The sequence below is a fragment of the Panthera pardus genome, unplaced genomic scaffold (assembly GCF_024362965.1).
Source record: "Panthera pardus isolate Hobbes unplaced genomic scaffold, ASM2436296v1 HiC_scaffold_13, whole genome shotgun sequence".
NCBI lineage: Eukaryota > Metazoa > Chordata > Mammalia > Carnivora > Felidae > Panthera > Panthera pardus.
The window spans coordinates 170,025,406-170,044,011 of NW_026526688.1; the positions used below are offsets into that span (position 1 = coordinate 170,025,406).

General features: G+C 40.7%; 1 protein-coding gene across 13 annotated transcripts in view; it reads right to left on the reverse strand.

The window, feature by feature from the left end:
• The window catches only part of LIMCH1 (LIM and calponin homology domains 1), a 327,254-nt gene that overhangs the window by 20,952 nt on the left and 287,696 nt on the right, over positions 1–18,606 (reverse strand). For 9 of the 13 annotated variants that reach the window (XM_019413364.2, XM_019413331.2, XM_019413358.2 and 6 more), the window contains 5 exons: positions 17,588–17,678; positions 15,543–15,706; positions 11,436–11,541; positions 6,637–6,677; positions 2,073–2,153 (listed from right to left, as the gene is read on the reverse strand). In XM_019413364.2, coding sequence (XP_019268909.1) covers positions 2,073–2,153; positions 6,637–6,677; positions 11,436–11,541; positions 15,543–15,706; positions 17,588–17,678 — 483 coding nt within the window. Of the gene's footprint in view, positions 1–2,072; positions 2,157–6,636; positions 6,678–7,442; positions 7,518–11,435; positions 11,542–15,542; positions 15,707–17,587; positions 17,679–18,606 lie in introns of all 13 variants that reach the window. The other 4 variants (XM_019413347.2, XM_019413317.2, XM_019413383.2 and 1 more) reach the window with 2 other exon arrangements.

An 18,606-nucleotide genomic window follows, 5' to 3' on the forward strand; every position in this document is an offset into this window, starting at 1 on the left:
CTTGGGAATGGTGCCTGTGACATGCCAGAGACAAAGGCATCACTGAAGTGTACCACACACAGTCGAATATTTTAGTCTAATTACTGTCAATCTTCTCTCTGAGGCTAAAACAAGTCTGCTTCTATCTTGCTGGAGAAGGCACTGAGATTTCCTCCAGGTATCACCTGTGATGTCATTATCTTAGGAGCAAAAGGGCTCTACCGGGATTGCCTGGAGCCTGATGTTCTTATTAATGTTCTGGAAAAGCCATTGTTGGCCAACCCATGGCCAGCTTTTAACTCTAGGTAAAAATGTTGTTATCAAAACCTAATCTTATAAAGTTTCTGAGAGGGACTTTAGGGGCCTTTCAGAGAGAGGAAACAGACTCTAACAGTTAACAGAAACTGAAAAACAAGCAAAGCTTAGGCTTATTGGTTCTAGGAGCTCACATCACATCCTTCCCTCACCAGGAGGATGAACTGAGTGAGGGAGTGAAAGATGCCATACATCTATGCCACACACACACATACACACCAGCACATACCAACACACACATGTACATACACCAGCACGTGCACACATGTGTGGACACATGCATGAACACACGCGTGCCCACACCGGCAGGCTCGCACAGGCACCTTGCCCCAAAGCTCACAACCCTGCAGTGGCACGCTGCGTAACAATTTGGTGGGATAAGAATAACACATATGTCTGCATCTGTAACGGTGGCCTCCTTGGAGACTGTAAGTGACAGAGTGCCACCCTGGGAAGCACGCTTGCTTGTCTTCTTTGTGGGATTTCTGACTCTTAGCTGTTCACCACTTAGCTGGGCAATGGGCATCTGAGTTCCAAGGGAACAGTAGATGCCCATGGCTGGTCTGGGGTCTCCCAGTGGACCTGAAAGTCCCCACAGTTCTGGGACTTTGCTGAATCTGGGTTCTCACTAATATGTGGGTATTTATCCCTGTGCATGTTGGGTTAAAGATTTAACCCTGGGCAATTCTGAAAAGTGTTAAACTTAACTGGCAGACCTAAAGCTATACTATAATTAACTAACTATCTAAACTGACCCCTGCTCCCAGCCCCTGGGAATTAAGCCAAGAGTGACGGTCAAAGCAAAAAGATAAGGAAAAAGAAGTAAAACACACCAGCCTAAAGTCATCAAAATTAATGAGATTTAACATTCTTTTTCTTTATGCTCTTTTGGTAAAATCAGTACTCGTTGGAATACAGCGGAAAGAACATGAGTTTTAAACTCATACAGACTTGTATTTGAAACCAGGCTCAACAACTGTTAGCTGTCTGACCTTAACTTCTTTGAAACTTAGTTTCTTCAGTTGCATACTTGGGACTATAAGGCATACTTTGAAGAGTTTTATGAGGATTAAATTAGATGTATCAAGCACCAACAAATATGCCAGTTCTTGGCACATGCAAGTACTCAGGTTAGTTTCTAAGATTAGTAGGTTACTTTTGGAATCCTCATTACTCTACAAAACTGGCTTGGAACAAGCAGCACCATGATCAATTTACTCCCAAAAGGTTTCTAGGATTAAAAACGAGCAGCCTTTACTCAAACATGGAGCAAACATTTCCACTGAAGGAACAAGACCCAGGCCACATTTTATTTCACATGTATGTTACCAAATAGTTTTTTGATCATTCATCCCCACTGCTACTTGGACTGGAACTTGGCAACTAAGGAGGTGATGAATGGATGGGTTGGCCCCTAATACTTGGGTTTTTTCTTTTTAGATTTTATTTTTAAGTAATCTCTACACCCATCGTGGGGCTAAAACTCACAACCCCCAAGATCCAGAGTCACATGCTCTACTGACTGAACCAGCCAGGTGTCCCCTTGGATTTTCTTTTTTTTTAAGTGAAATGCTTTTTCATTGTGTTCATCAGTGTAAACTCTGGCAGGAGGACTCAGACACAGGACACTGTTGCACTGGTACCAAGGGAATGGCCTTAGACTCACCAACTTCTGAGAAGAATCCAATTCCATGCTTTCCTGTGCTAAAAACTTATTTAACAGTAACGATGAGGGCATCATCTAATGGAAAATAACAAAGCAGTAAGCTCAGTCCTACCTGGAGCAAACGTTCCTGCTCCTGCTGCCATTTTTCCTGTCTCCGACGTTCCTCTTCTGGGTCCCATGCCCAGAATTTAAACTGCTTAGAAAATAAAACCACGATCAGAACTAAGCCACGTCCTCAAGGCCAGGACAGGGCAAGGGACACAATTAGCTTACAGACTGGCACTCCGACATACGGAAATTGAAGCCTCCACATGTCTTAAAGACCCTCTTTGCTGCCGGAAACCACTTTTTAATCCTAATTCCTCTTTGGTTTACTTCCAGGAAGCTGGCATGATCTGTGAACCTTTTTGCAGCTAATGAAAACATGAAGTAACTAGCCCCTGGCATGGGAAGGCTTTGGCTTCATTTCTTTTAGAAGTGATCTCTTAAATGTATGCACGCTTCTAAGCATGAGATACTCATTCTGGATATCGATCCTGGTCCAAGCAAATCGGAATGCTTATTTCAGCAGAACTGTATTTTGTGAGAAGTGGTGTTTGCCATACTATACAACTCATCTTTTTTTTTTTTTTAATGTTTATTTTTGAGAGAGAGAGAGAGAGAGAGAGAGAGAGAGAGTCAAGTGGGGGAGGGGCAGAGAGAGGGAGAGGGAGACACAGAATCTGAAGCAGGCTCCAGGCTCTGAGCCGTCAGCACAAGTGGCTCAAACTCATGAACTGTGAGATCATGACCTGAATCAAGGTCATTTAGCTGACTGAACCACCGAGGTGTCCCCTATAGGACTCATCTTTTTTTTTTTAATGTTTATTTATTTTTAAGAGAGAGAGACAGAGCACGAGCAGGGGAGGGGCAGAGAGAGAGAGTCAGACACAGAATCTGAAGCAGGCTCCAGGCTCTGAGCTGTCAGCACAGAGCCCGACGCGGGGCTCAAACTCACCAACAGTGAGATCATGACCTGAGCTGAAGTCGCACACCTCACCGACTGAGCCACCCAGGAGCCCCCAAAACTCATCTTTTATGCTGCTATTGCTTTTCCATCACAGCTGTCTCTAAAGTGGGTTATTTAACTCACCAATGCTCACCAGCATCACCTGTGATTCAGGCAAGAGGGAGTCCCTGCCCTGGTGCCGAATAACCAACATACAAACTTAAAGACTTTTTTTTTTTTTTAAGGGTTTTGTGAGTTTGGCAGCAATGAATGAATGGGAATAACGGGAGAAGGATGCAAGAACCAAAGTGGGCAACCGGGTCACACAATATACAAGACGGAGCAGGTCCACAGGGGAAGAGAGATCACAGCTGGCCTCTGGGAAACTGGCCGCATTTAAACTTGGCCTCTCCCAACACCCAGGGGGAGGTGCCAAAGCAAACCACGTTCCCCACTAACTGTGCTTCTTCCCTTCCCTCTATTCTGATGGGCTGGTTTGGGGAAGCACTTAGAACTGTCTAGGAATCTAGAAAGAAAAAAGGAAGATGAGGCTGGCAGAATTTGAGAGGAGGGGGAGGGCCTGGGGGTGGTGGACAGCAGGCAGAATCTATCTACCTGAGCTGCCTGAGAAGCTGGACAGGGTCAGTTCTGTCCGAGGCTTAGATGGGTCTAGTTACTGTCCAAGACACCTGGGCCAGCTCACCCTCGGCTCTGCCCTGCCCCCAACAGATCCATGCTACCACTTAGGTGGACAAGGGCTGAGCTGGCCCAAGGAAGTGTCTCTGGGCTGAGAATGCAGGCCAGCCATGGGTGTTGCTTGATTTATAGCAAGATAAATATTTATAACTTTAATGTATGTAGACACATGAAATGTGAGCCTCCATTGGTACTCTTGCTATGGTACCTGCAAATGGTTAGGATGATACCCACAAAAAATCAAGGAAAGGTGGGCAAATCAGGTAGAGAAATGTATTTCCTATACACCACTCTTGGGATTCATACTGCAATTAGTAAACTAAAGGCTCTGACAGGTTATGCAGGAGAAAAGCTATTTAAGATATTTAACTGTATATAATTCAAAATTTCCCAAATTTCCTTGGATGATCATAAGATGTCATCCAAATGGGATTCCAGATAATAAATTAGGAATTAACAGTGTTAAAGGTTGGCTCCACTTGGCATTTTCCTAAAACTAAGAAGCCATTTAAGTGTTCAGAACGCCTCTCGAAGGAATGACCCTTCTCTGTCTTTTAAGGAAAAGGGTGTGGTTCTGTGAACAAAGCCATAGGGAGTCCAGTGGGGAGAGTCTGTCCAATCGTGGCAGAAAAAAGAAGAACAATTAGGAATTATTCAATTTTCAGATTTTACCAGGCAGTAATTGCAAGAATAAGTAAAGTGTGAGCAGACAGAAGGGAGTAGTGTGGGGTAGGGAGATTGAGCACAGAAGAAAATAGGGAATATTTGTTAAAAAGGAAGACAAAAATAGTGTCTTCAGAGGAAGAAAGATAAAGAGGAAGATACTTGCGTGATAAACAAAAGGGAAAGCAAAGTGATCCCGCTCTTTCCTTTGGTGACTATTTGCTGAGCACCAGTGTGGGCCAGGTGGGGATACCAGCTGGCCAAGGGTCCCAGCCTTGTGGAGCTCACAACTGAGTGTGTGGGGAGGATGGCTGTGAAGGAATGACCAATGTATAAATGACACCAGAAGACAGTGTGATAACTATCATAAAAGAGATCTGAAAGCTGCTAGAGAAAGTCAGAATGAAGAGCATTTAGCCCACTTTGTTCTATAATTTATCTGTTTACAAATCTGTACTTTCTTTGGCCTGGGGTTTCCTAGGCAGAGAGGACCCTTATCCCCCTAAGTATCCCAAGACCTTGCACTTTTAGGCCTTCAACAGATGTTTGTTGAATAGATGGATGGAATCACCTCAGGCCAAGGAATGCATCTCCTTCTCTCCCCTTTCTAGATGCTGAGCCAGGCCACTCCAAGTCTGACTGCAAGTGTTCTGATCTTTTGAGGTCAGCATAAGCCAAGCTTAGTTCCTCTTCAAGCTTCTCTTATTTTCAAATGTCACTTATTTTTGTGTCCTATGAAGAGCTATCATTGAAAGAATGTCAAATTTGGGTGGTATTTTCAGAGAATTCACTTATATAGGTCAGTAATTTGTTTCTTTCTTGTTCTAGTTTCCATAAACCAGAAATAAGGACGTATCTCTTCAGGGCACCCTTCCCCTCCACCCCTGCCTAGGGGTACAAGAACAATATGACTCTGTTGCTCCCATGTAAATTAAGATGGAAATCAATGTGTTTCGTATACTCTTAATGTGCCAAGGATGCCACCTCTGGGATCCTTCTGGGGGTTCCCACATACCGGGAGTATACTCAGCTTCCTGAGAAACTCAAGATTCCCAGTATTGGCTGGAGACTCAGACTGCACAAGTGGTTGCTAGTTCTGGAATGTGGCTGGAAATACTTAGGGCTGTGTGACCCTTCCCCATTCTGCACAGACACTTAGGACTTCTCAGAGTGAGACAATGTACCTATAGGTAAGAATTGGTATTGGCGGCGTCCCTGGATGGCTCAGTCAGTTAAGCATCTGACTTCAGCTCAGGTCATGACCTCACGATTCATGAGTTTGAGCCCCGCATTGGCCTCTACTGTCAACACAGAGCCTGCTTCGGATCCTCTGCTTCCCTTTCTCTCTGCCCCTCTTCCGTTTGCACACACTCTCTCTCAAAAATAAACAAACATTAAAAAAAAAAAGAATTCCTATTGGCTATGGTGGGCCTTTTGGATTAGCCACTGGGAGGATTTGTTCATGGATCAGGCACTGTGCTAGAGGCTTCACGTAATTATTTCGATTAAAGCTCACAACATCCTGAAAGGAGGGATTATGATCTCATTGCATAATCAAGGAATATAAGGTCCAAAGAAGTTATATAACATCTGCAGGGTCATATGTTAGTAAATCTGGAAACAGAGGTGCAACGGTGATTATGTGGCTACACCTCGGGGGCTCCGGGGAAATGCTACAGTTGATTGTGCCATCGAGGAAGTCTCCAAAGCCAGTGGAGTTTCAGAGGCCGAACAAGGTGCCAGGCCCAGCACTGGGAACACGCAGTTCAGAGAAAAGTCAGGTCTACAGAGAGCGTTCACGTACAATTCAGCAGCAAGCAGTTGCCACAGCATCATGTGTCTTAATGTTTACTTTTAGCAAATGACTTTTTTTGATGTAATTGAAAGAAAATATTGAAAACTAAACATACAATTAATATTATTCAAGATACTCATTGTGAAAAGGAGTGAACAGGGGCAGCGTGGGTCTCCCAGGGAGTTTTAGCTGCGCCCTGTCTGTCGACAGTACACTATGTTCAAGTATTGAAGTATTACCCTCGGTTAAAATAATGATGTTGAATGCTGATAGGAGCTGCATGTTTTAATACTAATTCCTATGGTCACCTTCATCAGATTTTACTTTCCTAACTCACTTACCATTTTGTTTCCAGGCATATCACAACTCTGTGTAAGGATAAACCACCCATATAATGTCTTTCCTCACATTGCACCGGAGAGCATTACACAAGACTTTTAATTATTCTTTTATAATCATTTAGAGTCCATTTTTGGTCGAGTTCTTTCTAAGCAAATCAAATACTTTATAAATTAAAATCACACAGCTACTTACAGGTGTCGTTACAGGTGACTTTTCACTGCCTGGAGAATCCACTGTACAGAAAGAAAGAAAAGGAAAAAAAAAGAAGATTAAGCAGCTGCTAACAGTGTTTCTCTCTGATCCTCTGAGTGGAGGGTGGTTCCTATGTCAGCCTTAGATCAATTTTTTTTTTTTTTTGGTAAGCCAAGAGCATTAGAAGATCATAACAAAGCAGACCCTTGAAGCAATTTGTACCCATCACCAAAAGGAGTTATGACCAGTGTCATATGATTGATCACATCAATTAGCACCAGAGACTAGACTATAAGAAGCAAAAATTATAGGTGCTGGTTTTTAATGCCCCTTGTATTCCAGCTTGCTTGCCCGGTTCCCTCACTGTCTGACATGGAGAATTATCATACAGGGAGAGGCCAGACACCATCCAGAAAGTAAAGAGAGGGACACAGTTAACAAGAGAACCATTACCGGTTCCTGGCAAATACTTCTAACCTTTGTTTACAAAAAAAAAAAGAGAAGAGCAGAAAAAATGATTTTGAATGCCTATTTTTTTTTTTTTAAAAAGAAAGAGCTGAATATTATGTCTTTAGATTTTCAAAATCAAAATAAAATTCTATGCATTTCCTTCCAATTTTAGTATAACTGGTACCGTTACCAAAGAACCAGCTCTTTGCTAACTGTGTGTCAGAAACAAGCGTTTTTTTGTTTTTTGTTTTTTTTTTTTCTGAAATCAGAAATGAAGAAGAATGCCAGACAGTATCGGCTGCCCCCAACATGGATTTTTGCACAAAAGAGATACAGCTACCCAGTATGCATTTTACCTGACTGGGAGAAAAACTGGGAACGTCGCCAAGAGTTCTGAACTCTAAGCGGAACACTGGCAATGCCAGGCGACTCTAGATCAGATGGCAGAACAGAACAAACAGAAAACCATGAGGACGGGGTGAGAATTGGATAGAACCACGCTCTCAAGTACTGAAGGACCTTTGGCTGTCGTCGATACAAGAGTTGAGAAGGAGGGACTCTAAAGTACAAAATATCCCAATAAAACTCATACAAAACCTGAAGACATGGACAAAAGCCAGTAGAAATGGGACAGTTCCTGCCGTGGTTGGTCTTCCTTGGCGTTAGGTGAAATTTTATAGGCGTATACTTAATGGTGATACTGTTAAAAGTTAAATCTCAAATGATAGGATGATACGCTCTGCAAGAGCAAAACGCACAGTTTAAATTGCTTTTGGAGAACACTGGGAAAGTATAAAAGACAGCAGAGATGAGTTCAATGATTCTTTTCTATCCTTTATAAAGCATATGTATGGAAGTCTGAGGCCAAAGTTGTGCATGTGTGTAGCAAAAGGATGTGTAGATGTCTGTCTGTATAGACACAAGCTCATGGTCAGCATTTACATCCTTAAACGGGGCCCTGTGCAACTCTCACATCATTCTCAGTTCAAAGACATCAGTTTTAAAATGTTCACGTATTTTCCCAAAACACCAATATATCTTTGAACTGCTGGGAGATAGTTGAGAAAAGGAAAACTGTCACCTTCAAATGTATTCTGTGAATGTTTTCAGATTATTTAAAGGCTACTTATGGGGTGCCTGGATGGCTCAGTCGGTTAAGTGTCCGACTTCGGCTCAGGTCATGATCTCACAGTTCATGAGTTTGAGCCCCACCTCGGGCTCTGTGCTGACAGTTCAGAGCCTGGAGCCTGCTTCAGAATCTGTGTCTTCCTCTCTCTCTGCGCCTCCCCTGCTCATGCTCGCTCTCTCAAAAATATAAATAAACATTAAAATTTTTTTAAATAATAAAAGAAAAATAAATGAAAAAGAGACTCCGTGTGTGTGTGTGTGTGTGTGTGTGTGTGTGTGTGTGTGTGTGTGTGTGTATGCGTGTGCTTAGGGGGAATCTGTGAAATATCATTAGGGCTCACCACCAGATCTTCAGTAGCCTGTAAATCAGTCTATAAACATACGAGTTTGTAGAAATGGGGGAGATATCATTGTCTAAGGGAGAGAGTATTAGGTATGGCTCCAAGATTCCTGATCCTAAATGTATAGCTTCTTTGGACTTGATGTGTGACCACAGACTAGTCACTTACATAGTTCCACTGACTTTTTCCTTTAAATTGAAGTACAACTGATGCACAATATTAGTTTCATGCACAACACAGTGATGGATAACTCTATACAGTATGCTATAGCACATGCACATAGAACAAGTATAGCCACCATCTGTCACCACACAACGCTGTCACAATACCATGGACTGTATTCTCTGAGCTGTACTTTCTTTCCATCCGGTGACTTACTCATTCCATACCTGGAAGCCCGTATCTCCCACTCCCTCTGACTTTTTATATCTGGGCAAAGCCCTATACTTCCCCCTCTCCCCTCCCAATTTAAGACAAATTCTGTCTTTTAAGGTTACATTTATTAGAGGCCTTTTCTTCTCGAAGATAGGAATTTATTCACTGTAAACAAAGTATTACTGTTATTTTTATATCTCTTGGCAATGTCCTTGGTCAGCAATTAAAACACATACTTCAAGTCAGTGGTTTTCAGAGTGTGGTCCCTGGATCTCCAGCATCAACATCACCTTTGGGAACTTGTTAGAAATGCAAATACTCCGGCCCCCCGCCCAGGCCTACTCAGACACTGTAGGAATGGAACCCAGGGACCTGTGTTTTAACCAATCCTGTAGGGAACCCTGGCATGTACTCATGTTTGAAAATTACTGCTTAAAGCCATATCTTTACAGTATCCATTCGTATTTTAAGACAAGCATTTAAGAATAGCTTATTACTGGGAACCTGGGTGGCTCAGTCGGTTAAGCATCTGACTCCTGACTTCAGCTCAGGTCATGATCTCACACTTTGTAAGACTGAGCCCTGTGTTGGGCTCTGCACTGACTGCAGAACCTGCTTGGGATTCATTCTCTCTCTCTCTCAAAAATATATTTAAGTACAGTACATTACATTTAAAAATAAATTTAAAAAGGAATAGCTTATTATTGCCTGGTATCTTGCTCTGTACTTCTATTCCTACTATTCTGAAACTACCAGATTATATTAGTGCTTATTCTGGGGCAGGTATTGAGCTAAACACTTTTTTTTTTTGTTTATCTCATTTAATTATTCCAAAACTCTTATGAAGTTGGTACTATTGTTTCCATTTTACAGTTTACAGGTGATGATAAGAGATTAGGAGATCTTGGTGGGGAAGATCACACAGCTAAGAACTAGATGAGCAAGAATTCAAACCCAAGCATTGTCTCCAGAGCCTGCAGCTGTCATTACAGCTTCCGTGAACCGGACAGGAGTACAGAACAAGTGTACATCGAATAGAGTTCTATCTTGAAGACTAATTTTTTAAATTCTCTAGTGCTACTAAATTTTACTTTTTATCATTCAATTTAGATAAAGCATGATGTAAAGTCCCTTAATTAACAGCACATTTCACAAAGTTGAAATGCACAACAGGTAACAGAATGTAAAAACATGTGAGACAAGAAAACTAATTAAGATGCCTTAAAATATATACTTCCTCTCTCTATTACTTCTCCACACAATTAAAAAGTGGTAGAAATAGGGCAGGATTAAAACCTGTCTAAATATGGTCAATTTCTGGCCCAGTTAGAAGACTTTATTTTTGTCAATTCCCCTCAGGACAGTAGGGCCGACAAATTTAAAACAAATGCTTGGAAGGCAGTATTGAACTTTTTTCCACATTAAGGAACCAGAGATCATCAGTGTATGTACTAATTAATTCCCTCCAAAGTACTTCCTGTTATACAAATAGAGCCCACCTTATCACCCAGCCATCAACCAGGGCTAAAGGAAGCCAACCGAGATTCTGCCAGTTTTGGCCCCAAATAGCTGCCCATCCTTGAAAAGAAAAAAGTAAAAATAAATCCCCAGCCACAATGACCCTGCACCATCTTCTCTTTGCCTGAGCTGATAAATCTATAAAGTGTACTGGGAAGAGGACATTAAAAAAAGATAAACAAGAAACCTCACAGCTCTTGCCTCCTAAACTCTAGCTGTTTTCACATCTGGAGAGAGAACTCACACTAATAATGCCCAGTAGTCTATATGTTTTGCAGAACAGGCAGGGAATTCTCAGGACACTCCCCTATCCTGTTCACACCCCTAAGACTCCTTTCTGGTGGTTGTGGGCACCTGAGTTTTTCACAAGGATAAAGAGATTCAAGTGGAACTCTTAAAGAGTAAAGGGGTGAATTCACAACCTGTACATGGCCTGTGAGTTACCTGGGGAGTTTGCAGAACACGTTTAATCTATGATTGTGAATGACTTCTCAGTAATCGTCATGCACACCCGGGAATTATTATGGAGTAAGAAAATCTGATTTTCTTCCAAAGGAGTCAAATTGTCAAAGGAATGAGTATTTTGTAAAGATGAGATAATTGACAGTTAATGAAGTTGACATAACCATTAAGATGATAAACTTTTTATTAAAGTTATTGATTTTTTATTTTGAAATTTTAAAAAAATTTTGGAGCCAATAAAATTCTTTTAAGGTATCAAACACTTGTGTACGTCCTACTGTGCCTACAGCGCCGGGCTGACAAAACAGTGTCAGTAGCTGGGTTTCTGGCTGGGCCACATAGACAGTGCAATCCCAGATTTCCATTCTGAAGTTATTTAATTTAGCCACCACGGATTCTTGCAAACACCATGGCTAAAGGGATGTTAACATAAAGGAGGTAGTCTTCCTTTAAAATAAAGAATATTTTACTGCAGACGGGCCCAGGAGAACAGGCAGAGCTAATAAAATATTTCTTTCATTTTACCTTGAGAATTGAGATTTGGCAAATGTAATTGGTTGGCTTCAGGCATTTTGTCCAGAAATGGATACGTCAGGGTTGCTTCTGGCTCTGGCGATTTTGGCTTTCCCACCTGGATCATGGGCAACAAACAGAAACATTCTAATATTTTCCATTAAAAATTGCACAGGTGAAATACAATTTAAGAACCATAGCTATTACATAAGTCAATAAACCCAAATGTTTAACTTTTAAATGGAAAATTTTGCCCCTTCCCCAAAACTCTTTTGTGTTTTCTACATTAATATAGAGGCCTGGGGTGCCTGGGTGGCTCAGTAGGTTAAGCGTCCAACTTCCGCTCAGTTCATGATCTCGTGGTCTGTGAGTTCAAGACCCACATTGGGCTCTGTGCTGATAGCTCAGAGCCTGGAGCCTGCTTTGGATTCCGTGTGCCCCTCTCTCTCTCTCTCACTCAAAAAATAAATAAATAAATAAATAAATAAATAAACAAACAAACAAATAAATAAACATAAAAAAATATATATAGAGGCCAATATTCTTCAGAGAAATCAAACTAGAGGATAGAAGTATGATGATCACTTTTCTCCAAACCCAGAAGATAATATTCTATCTTTGGGATTATACACCATTCTGTACTATTTTCTGATCAATCAACCACATATCCTCTTCTTGGTACTCCATAATACTGATTTTGTAACATCAGAAAGTGAGACGCTCCACATAAGATAAAATAAATCTTACTATGTAAGTGCTGAGTATTAAAATAGTATCACCTTCTAGTGGACATTATTCTCAAGACAGTACACCACCCTCCCACAAACTTACACAGAGCACATTAAAGGCAATATATTTTGCTTGTTGACAAAGAAGTGTCATTTTAAATAACTACCATCCACTAGTGTCCTAGCAATGGTGCCATTAGGGGATTGTTGAGGCAGATTAGACCACTTGTCCTTATGGCAAACAGTTTCAAAATTTTAAGCTTTATAAATTCTTCTGTTTGCTTTGTAGAAATAGCCATTCCCCAATCTGAATGGCTTTGGGCAGAAGAAGCACCTTCCTTCTGACTTATTGCTTCCAATCAACTGCTGAAACACCAGATTACCAAACTGATGTCTAAAACAAGAGTCAGTAGACTCCGAGCAAAGATCAGAAGGAAGGGCATGGCTATATCAGTTCGTGTCCTTTCGGCTGCTTACAGGACTTGCTTGGGTTCACTCTGGCTAGTGGCTGTGTTCCCAGTAGACTAACTTGATAGCAAACAGGGCAAGTCAGGCTGCAGAGCATTTGTTTCATCATAAGCTGATCTCTGATTTCGTTCTCAGGATGATTTCATGCCTATAATTTCTTCTTAGTAGGATTTTATTTTTCTTTATGAATAATATATTTGGCCCTAATGGAATCTTGAAGAAAACAGTTAATCACTTCATTCTGCATTGCAGAGGTCAACCAGATGTCCCAATGAACTTCAATGTTAAATACGCAGCAAAGGCTAAGGCTTAGACTTACCAAAGTTGACAAGCCCCAAATCTTAACCTTATACCATTTCCTCCATAGTTGAGACTGACAAAAAAAGTGTTTCAGTGATGCTCAGTTGTAAATGAATGTTACTAGAAGAAATGCCCCAAATCACCACTACGCAAAAAAGGTCAGCCCACGTGCATGAACACTTTGTTTTATAAAGGTAACACTCTCAAGAGAAGTCAGAAAACAAAAGCTGCTGCAACCACAGTGATGACCTTTCTCCTTTCTCCTAAGTGTTAACTCCACAGTATGGAAAATAGAGGGGAGTGATTCTTATGGTGTACGAAAAGCGTTGGGATCCAAAACCATTATTGCATCTGCTAACCAACTAGTAGAGATTCTTAATCTGGAGTCCACAGAACAGAATTTAAGGGGTGTATCTCCCTGATAGCACTTGGTACATAGGAAAACATGGTAATCTTGTGTATTTTATACTTTTAAGAATATTATCTTGAGAATACTGTTTACCAGATGCCAAAGGGTCTGGTAAACACACACACACACACACACACACACACACACACACACACACACAGAGAGTTAAGAACCCCTGAAAACAGTGTTTTCCATAGTAGGGTAGACATGACCCTGGTGGTCTAAAGATGGACCACACAGATGAGGTTAGGCAGATGAGATATGCAGATTAATACTTTTTAGTTATTGTGTTTCCTTTGTTTCATAAAAAAATATTTTTTAGTGATGAGACAGTTTTCCTTCCGGTTTAGACTTAAGTGGGAAAAAAGTTAATTTGGAAGAATAAAAATGAAATAATGGCTACAAGCATCATGTGGATAAAGCAAATCTGCAAAGGTGGGAAATCCTGTCTGCCCCCAACGTTTTCCTATGGTTTAGTTCCTACTTTCAGACCTCTAGACCATTCTTTAATCCTCCATGTATAAAAATGAGGAATAACTGGAGTCTGAAATACCCCAAAGGCATCAAGACAATAGGCATTTTTGACATTCTACCTAGGACACAGCACTGTCCTCTCCATAAGGCCCGGGGCTGTGTCTTGTCTGCTGTTGAAACCCAGTGTTTAGTACAGTGCCTGGCTTAGAGTAGGTGCACAGTCAATACAGGCTGAGTAAATGACGAATGAATTGGAACTAGAAGTGGTAAAAATGTCCAATCCAAATTTAGGGTTAATTCTTAAAGCTGGAATGTCACCACGTACAGTACGCCAGTGTGCAAGCCCATGGCTGTCTGTGTTGGTGGCCCTCTTGGAATCACCAGGGGAGCTTTTAAAAATACAGATGCCTGGGACCTTCCCTCAGCAATTCTGATTTATTTGATATGGAGCATGCTTGGTATTTTTTGAATTCTAAAGGGTAGCCGAGGTTGAGAGCAACTGGAATAAAGACGAAGACTTTTGAGACTGTGCCTGAAAACAAACCAAATTAGTATGAATGAGATGAGACTCTAAACAAGGAAGAAATTTAATAAAAACAAGACATTAAAACTCATTATATCAGAAAAATAATTTTCTAGTTTCCTCGTTGTGCAAGTCCAGAGGCATCAGAAGTATCATTGCTATAAAACAGGTAAATGTGAGAGAATATTTAGTAAGCTGCAGATAAGCAAGCTTAGGCTCATTACATTTTTCTTTTAAATATATAACTGCATAATTAAAAATTATTTGAAATAAAATTTAAAAGATGTTGACTGAATATATACAAACCAATATGTATCAATTGCTACCAGTAGAAGTAGGTTTCAGTGGCTATCTCTCTTGCTTTATTTCTTTTTTTTAAAATTTTTTTTTTAACGTTTATTTATTTTTGATACAGAGAGAGACAGAGCATGAATGGGGGAGGGTCAGAGAGAGGGAGACACAGAATCTGAAGCAGGCTCCAGGCTCTTAGCTGTCAGCACAGAGCCCGATGCGGGGCTCGAACTCACAGACCGTGAGATCGTGACCTGAGCCGAAGTCGGCCGCTTAACCGACTGAGCCACCCAGGCGCCCTCTCTTGCTTTATTTCTATTTTTTAATTTATATATTATTTTTTATATGTTTACATATATTATTTGACAGATTTGTCATGTATTTACAGGTACATTACTATAAATATACATATAAGTTTTAAAAAATGCATAGCTACAGAATGAATGCTTGTGGCCTCCCAAAATTCATATGTTGAAATCCTAACCCTTGAGATAGTGGTATTAAGAGGTGATTCGTATAAAAAGAGACTCAAAAGAGCTCCCTCGCGCTACCCAACAAATGAGGGCACTGCAAGAAAGTCATCCGTGAACTGGGAAGTGGGTCCTCACCAGACACCTTGATCTTGGAGTTCTAGCCTCCAGAACTGTGAGAAGTAAATGTCTGTTATTTACAAGCCACCCAGCCTGTGGTAGTCTGCTATAGCAGCCCAAGTGACTTAATGTGTGTATCTTTCTACACGCATTTCATTTTTTTTTAAAGAAAGAACATGTAGTATATTTGCATTTAGAAGAAAATACAGATTAAAGATAGGAATAGATTCGGAGAGAAAATAAATCCTCATTATGAACAAGCGCCACTGATATAAGTTCCCTTCATAAGCCAGCTACAACATGAAGCCACACTAATCTGGACACTGTGTACCTCACCTTTTGTGACAGCACCAACTCCACCTTTCCACTCATTTCATTTTCCAGCTTCTTCTGGTCATTTTCTTCTGGCACGTCATTCTTCAGTCGGGGGCTGGAGGAAAACTCCACAAAGGGCACAGTCGGGCTGGACCGAGTCACAGTTGTTGTAAAATGCTGTGGCTCTGAAATGGAGTTACATTCAGAAACATAAAAAAGAAGGACATCCCATGAAGGACCATTTCCCCTGCACTGCCATGAAATACATCCAATACGTATCCTGCCCTGGGCCGTAAGAAGTTGGATTACAGTGTGACGAGAGTTATAAAGAGGCTGAGATGCCAGAATTGGCCAGTCTCTTTCAAGACATTAAAAAGAAATCAAGCAACATAAGACACATAAAGAAGCCCACCATGAAAAATTTAAGTTCTTAGTAAGAGTCAGTTTCCATATGAAGAGCATGACATGAGACAAAATGTTGACACAAAATATTATGGTAGGTGTGTTGGATGAGAGAATACTTATAGACACTTTCTTTCCAAATGACTGAGTGGCAGCTTGACTCTTTCTTTTGAATTTCAATGCCCCTTTTAACAGTTACATTTTCATAATTGAAATGTGTTAATGAGTGCGTGGTATATATAATGCAGTGAAAATAAAGTGTTCTCTGATACATATGGAAGAATTAGGTATACTCTAGAGTGAGGGGCATATCAAAATGTGGAGGTGCAATCTATTTGGAAAAAGTATATGCTAAAATTTGTAATAATGGTATTTAATTTATTAAGAAAAAAATTAAAAAAAATTTTTTTAACGTTTTATTTTTGAGACAGGGAGAGACAGAGCATGAACAGGGGAGGGTCAGAGAGAGGGAGACACAGAATCTGAAATAGGCTCCAGGCTCTGAGCTGTCAGCACAGAGCCCGACGCGGGGCTCGAACTCACGGACCGTGAGATCATGACCCGAGCTGAAGTCGGCTGCTTAACCGACTGAGCCACCCAGGTGCTCCAAGAAAAAAAATTTTTAATGTTTATTTGTTTTTGAGAGAGAAAGAGAGACAGAGCATGAGCAGGGCAGTGGCAGAGAGAGGGAGACACAGAATCCGAAGCAGACTACAGGCTCTGAGCTGTCAGCACAGAACCCGACACGGGGCTCGAACTCATGGACCACAAGATCATGACCTGAGCCTAAGTCGGAGGCTTAACCAACTGAGCCACCCAGGCACCCCTATTTAATTTATTTTAAAATGCCACTTTAGGTGTGCCTGCGTGGCTCAGTCAGTCAAGTGTCTGACTTTTGATTTTTCATGGTCATGAGATTGAGCCCCTCATTGGGCTCTGTGCTGAGCGTGGAGCCTGTTTAAGATTCTTTCTCTCTCTCTCTCTCTCTTTCCCATTCCCTCTCTCTTTCTCTCTCCCTGCCTCCCTCCCTCAGCTCCTTCTCAGCTTGTGCATGCACCCTCTCTGTCTCAAAAATAAAATAAAATAAAATAAAATAAAATAAAATAAAATAAAATAAAATAAAATAAAACAAAATATAAAATAAAATAAAATAATAAAATAAAATAAAATAATAAAATAAAATAAAATGCCATTTAAAAATAATTTGGTATTAGAAGAGGGTGGGCAGTTTCTATGTTTGCAAAAACAAAAAAATTACTTTATTAAACTGTCTGCCAGCTTTATCATTTTAGTGTCTATTTTGATAACGTATTTTTGGTTTATATCTTATCTATTGATATTATGTATATTAAAATATGACCCCTAGTTATTAGCATAATTGTTTTTGGAAACATAATCTTTATGATGATGGAGATACACTTTCAAAAAAACCAAGAAATACCACAGTAGCAAAGATGTATGGGCTCCTGTTTCTGTAGCCAGATAAATCCTACGGTCAGGATTTCCCCAGGAAGTCTCTAGGTGGCAGCACAGTCACACCCAATTGTAGAGCCTTGACTCTACCTACATCTCTCAGATCAGTGGGAGAAATTCTTGACTCTATTTGCATCGTACCTTAACAGTTATCACGATTTCCTTTAAAACTAGTCTGTTAGGAAACGAACCTGGTGAGGCAAGTTCTGTATTCCCTTTCTGTGTTTCTTTGCCATCATTCTCATCTTCTTGACTGTTGGGTTCAGTTTCTTCAGTGGTTTCCTGAAAAAAAAAAAAAAAAAAGACTTTTTTTCCCCTTTGACTAAATTATCCCTTTTGTAGTTCTAAAAGACAAAAGACTTCTTTCTTTCTTTTTGAAGAGGAATTTTTAGGCTAACGAGGTAAACGGCCTGTCTGAACTCATTCTTTTCAATTTCCTAGGCAGCTTTGCGGTGAAAGGCTGGATTGGCTGGAAGGAGATACACTGTGAAGGAGGAGAGGGGCATTATGAGGTCACACGTGCCCACCGCACCCCCACCCTTTCTTACTGTCTCAGATGCACATCCCACTTTCCCTTTCCCATCACCACTGAGTTTTCAAAATCATAGTCACTACCTACTTGCTCCCACATGCCTTTAAAGTTGGCTTAGGGTCATATCACCAGTGGGAAAAAAAATTTCAAGGTTACAATTAACCTTCCCATAGCTTGTCTTCAGCACAGATGCCTATGACTCTTAGCACTGTGGATTTTACTCCTGGTGTTCTTTTTCTTCCTGGGGTTTCAAGAACTCTCTATTACCAATTTCTCTCATGCTCTCTCCTCTTCTCTGACTGGTTCTTACTCCTTTTCATCTCATCAAAATATGGGTCATTTCTAAAAATTTCAACTATTTTCCATCACCTGTGCTGAATCACTCTCAAATGTATCAATTATTCTCACGCACTCACCGTTACGTTCTCTATCCATATATGAATTGTTCTTTCACCTCCAGCCCTGAGAGTTCATCAAAGCTTCAGTCTAGCACATTGATGTCATGGTAAATGGCTCATACTAGACATGCTAAAAGTTACCTTAAAATAAGCTCTGCCTCTAAATCTGACTATTTCTGTTTATGGCATCACATGAAAAAACTCTTAAAAACTTTTTTTTAAACATTTATTCAATTTTGAAAGACAGAGAGAGACAGGGTGTGAGCAGGGGAGGGGCAGA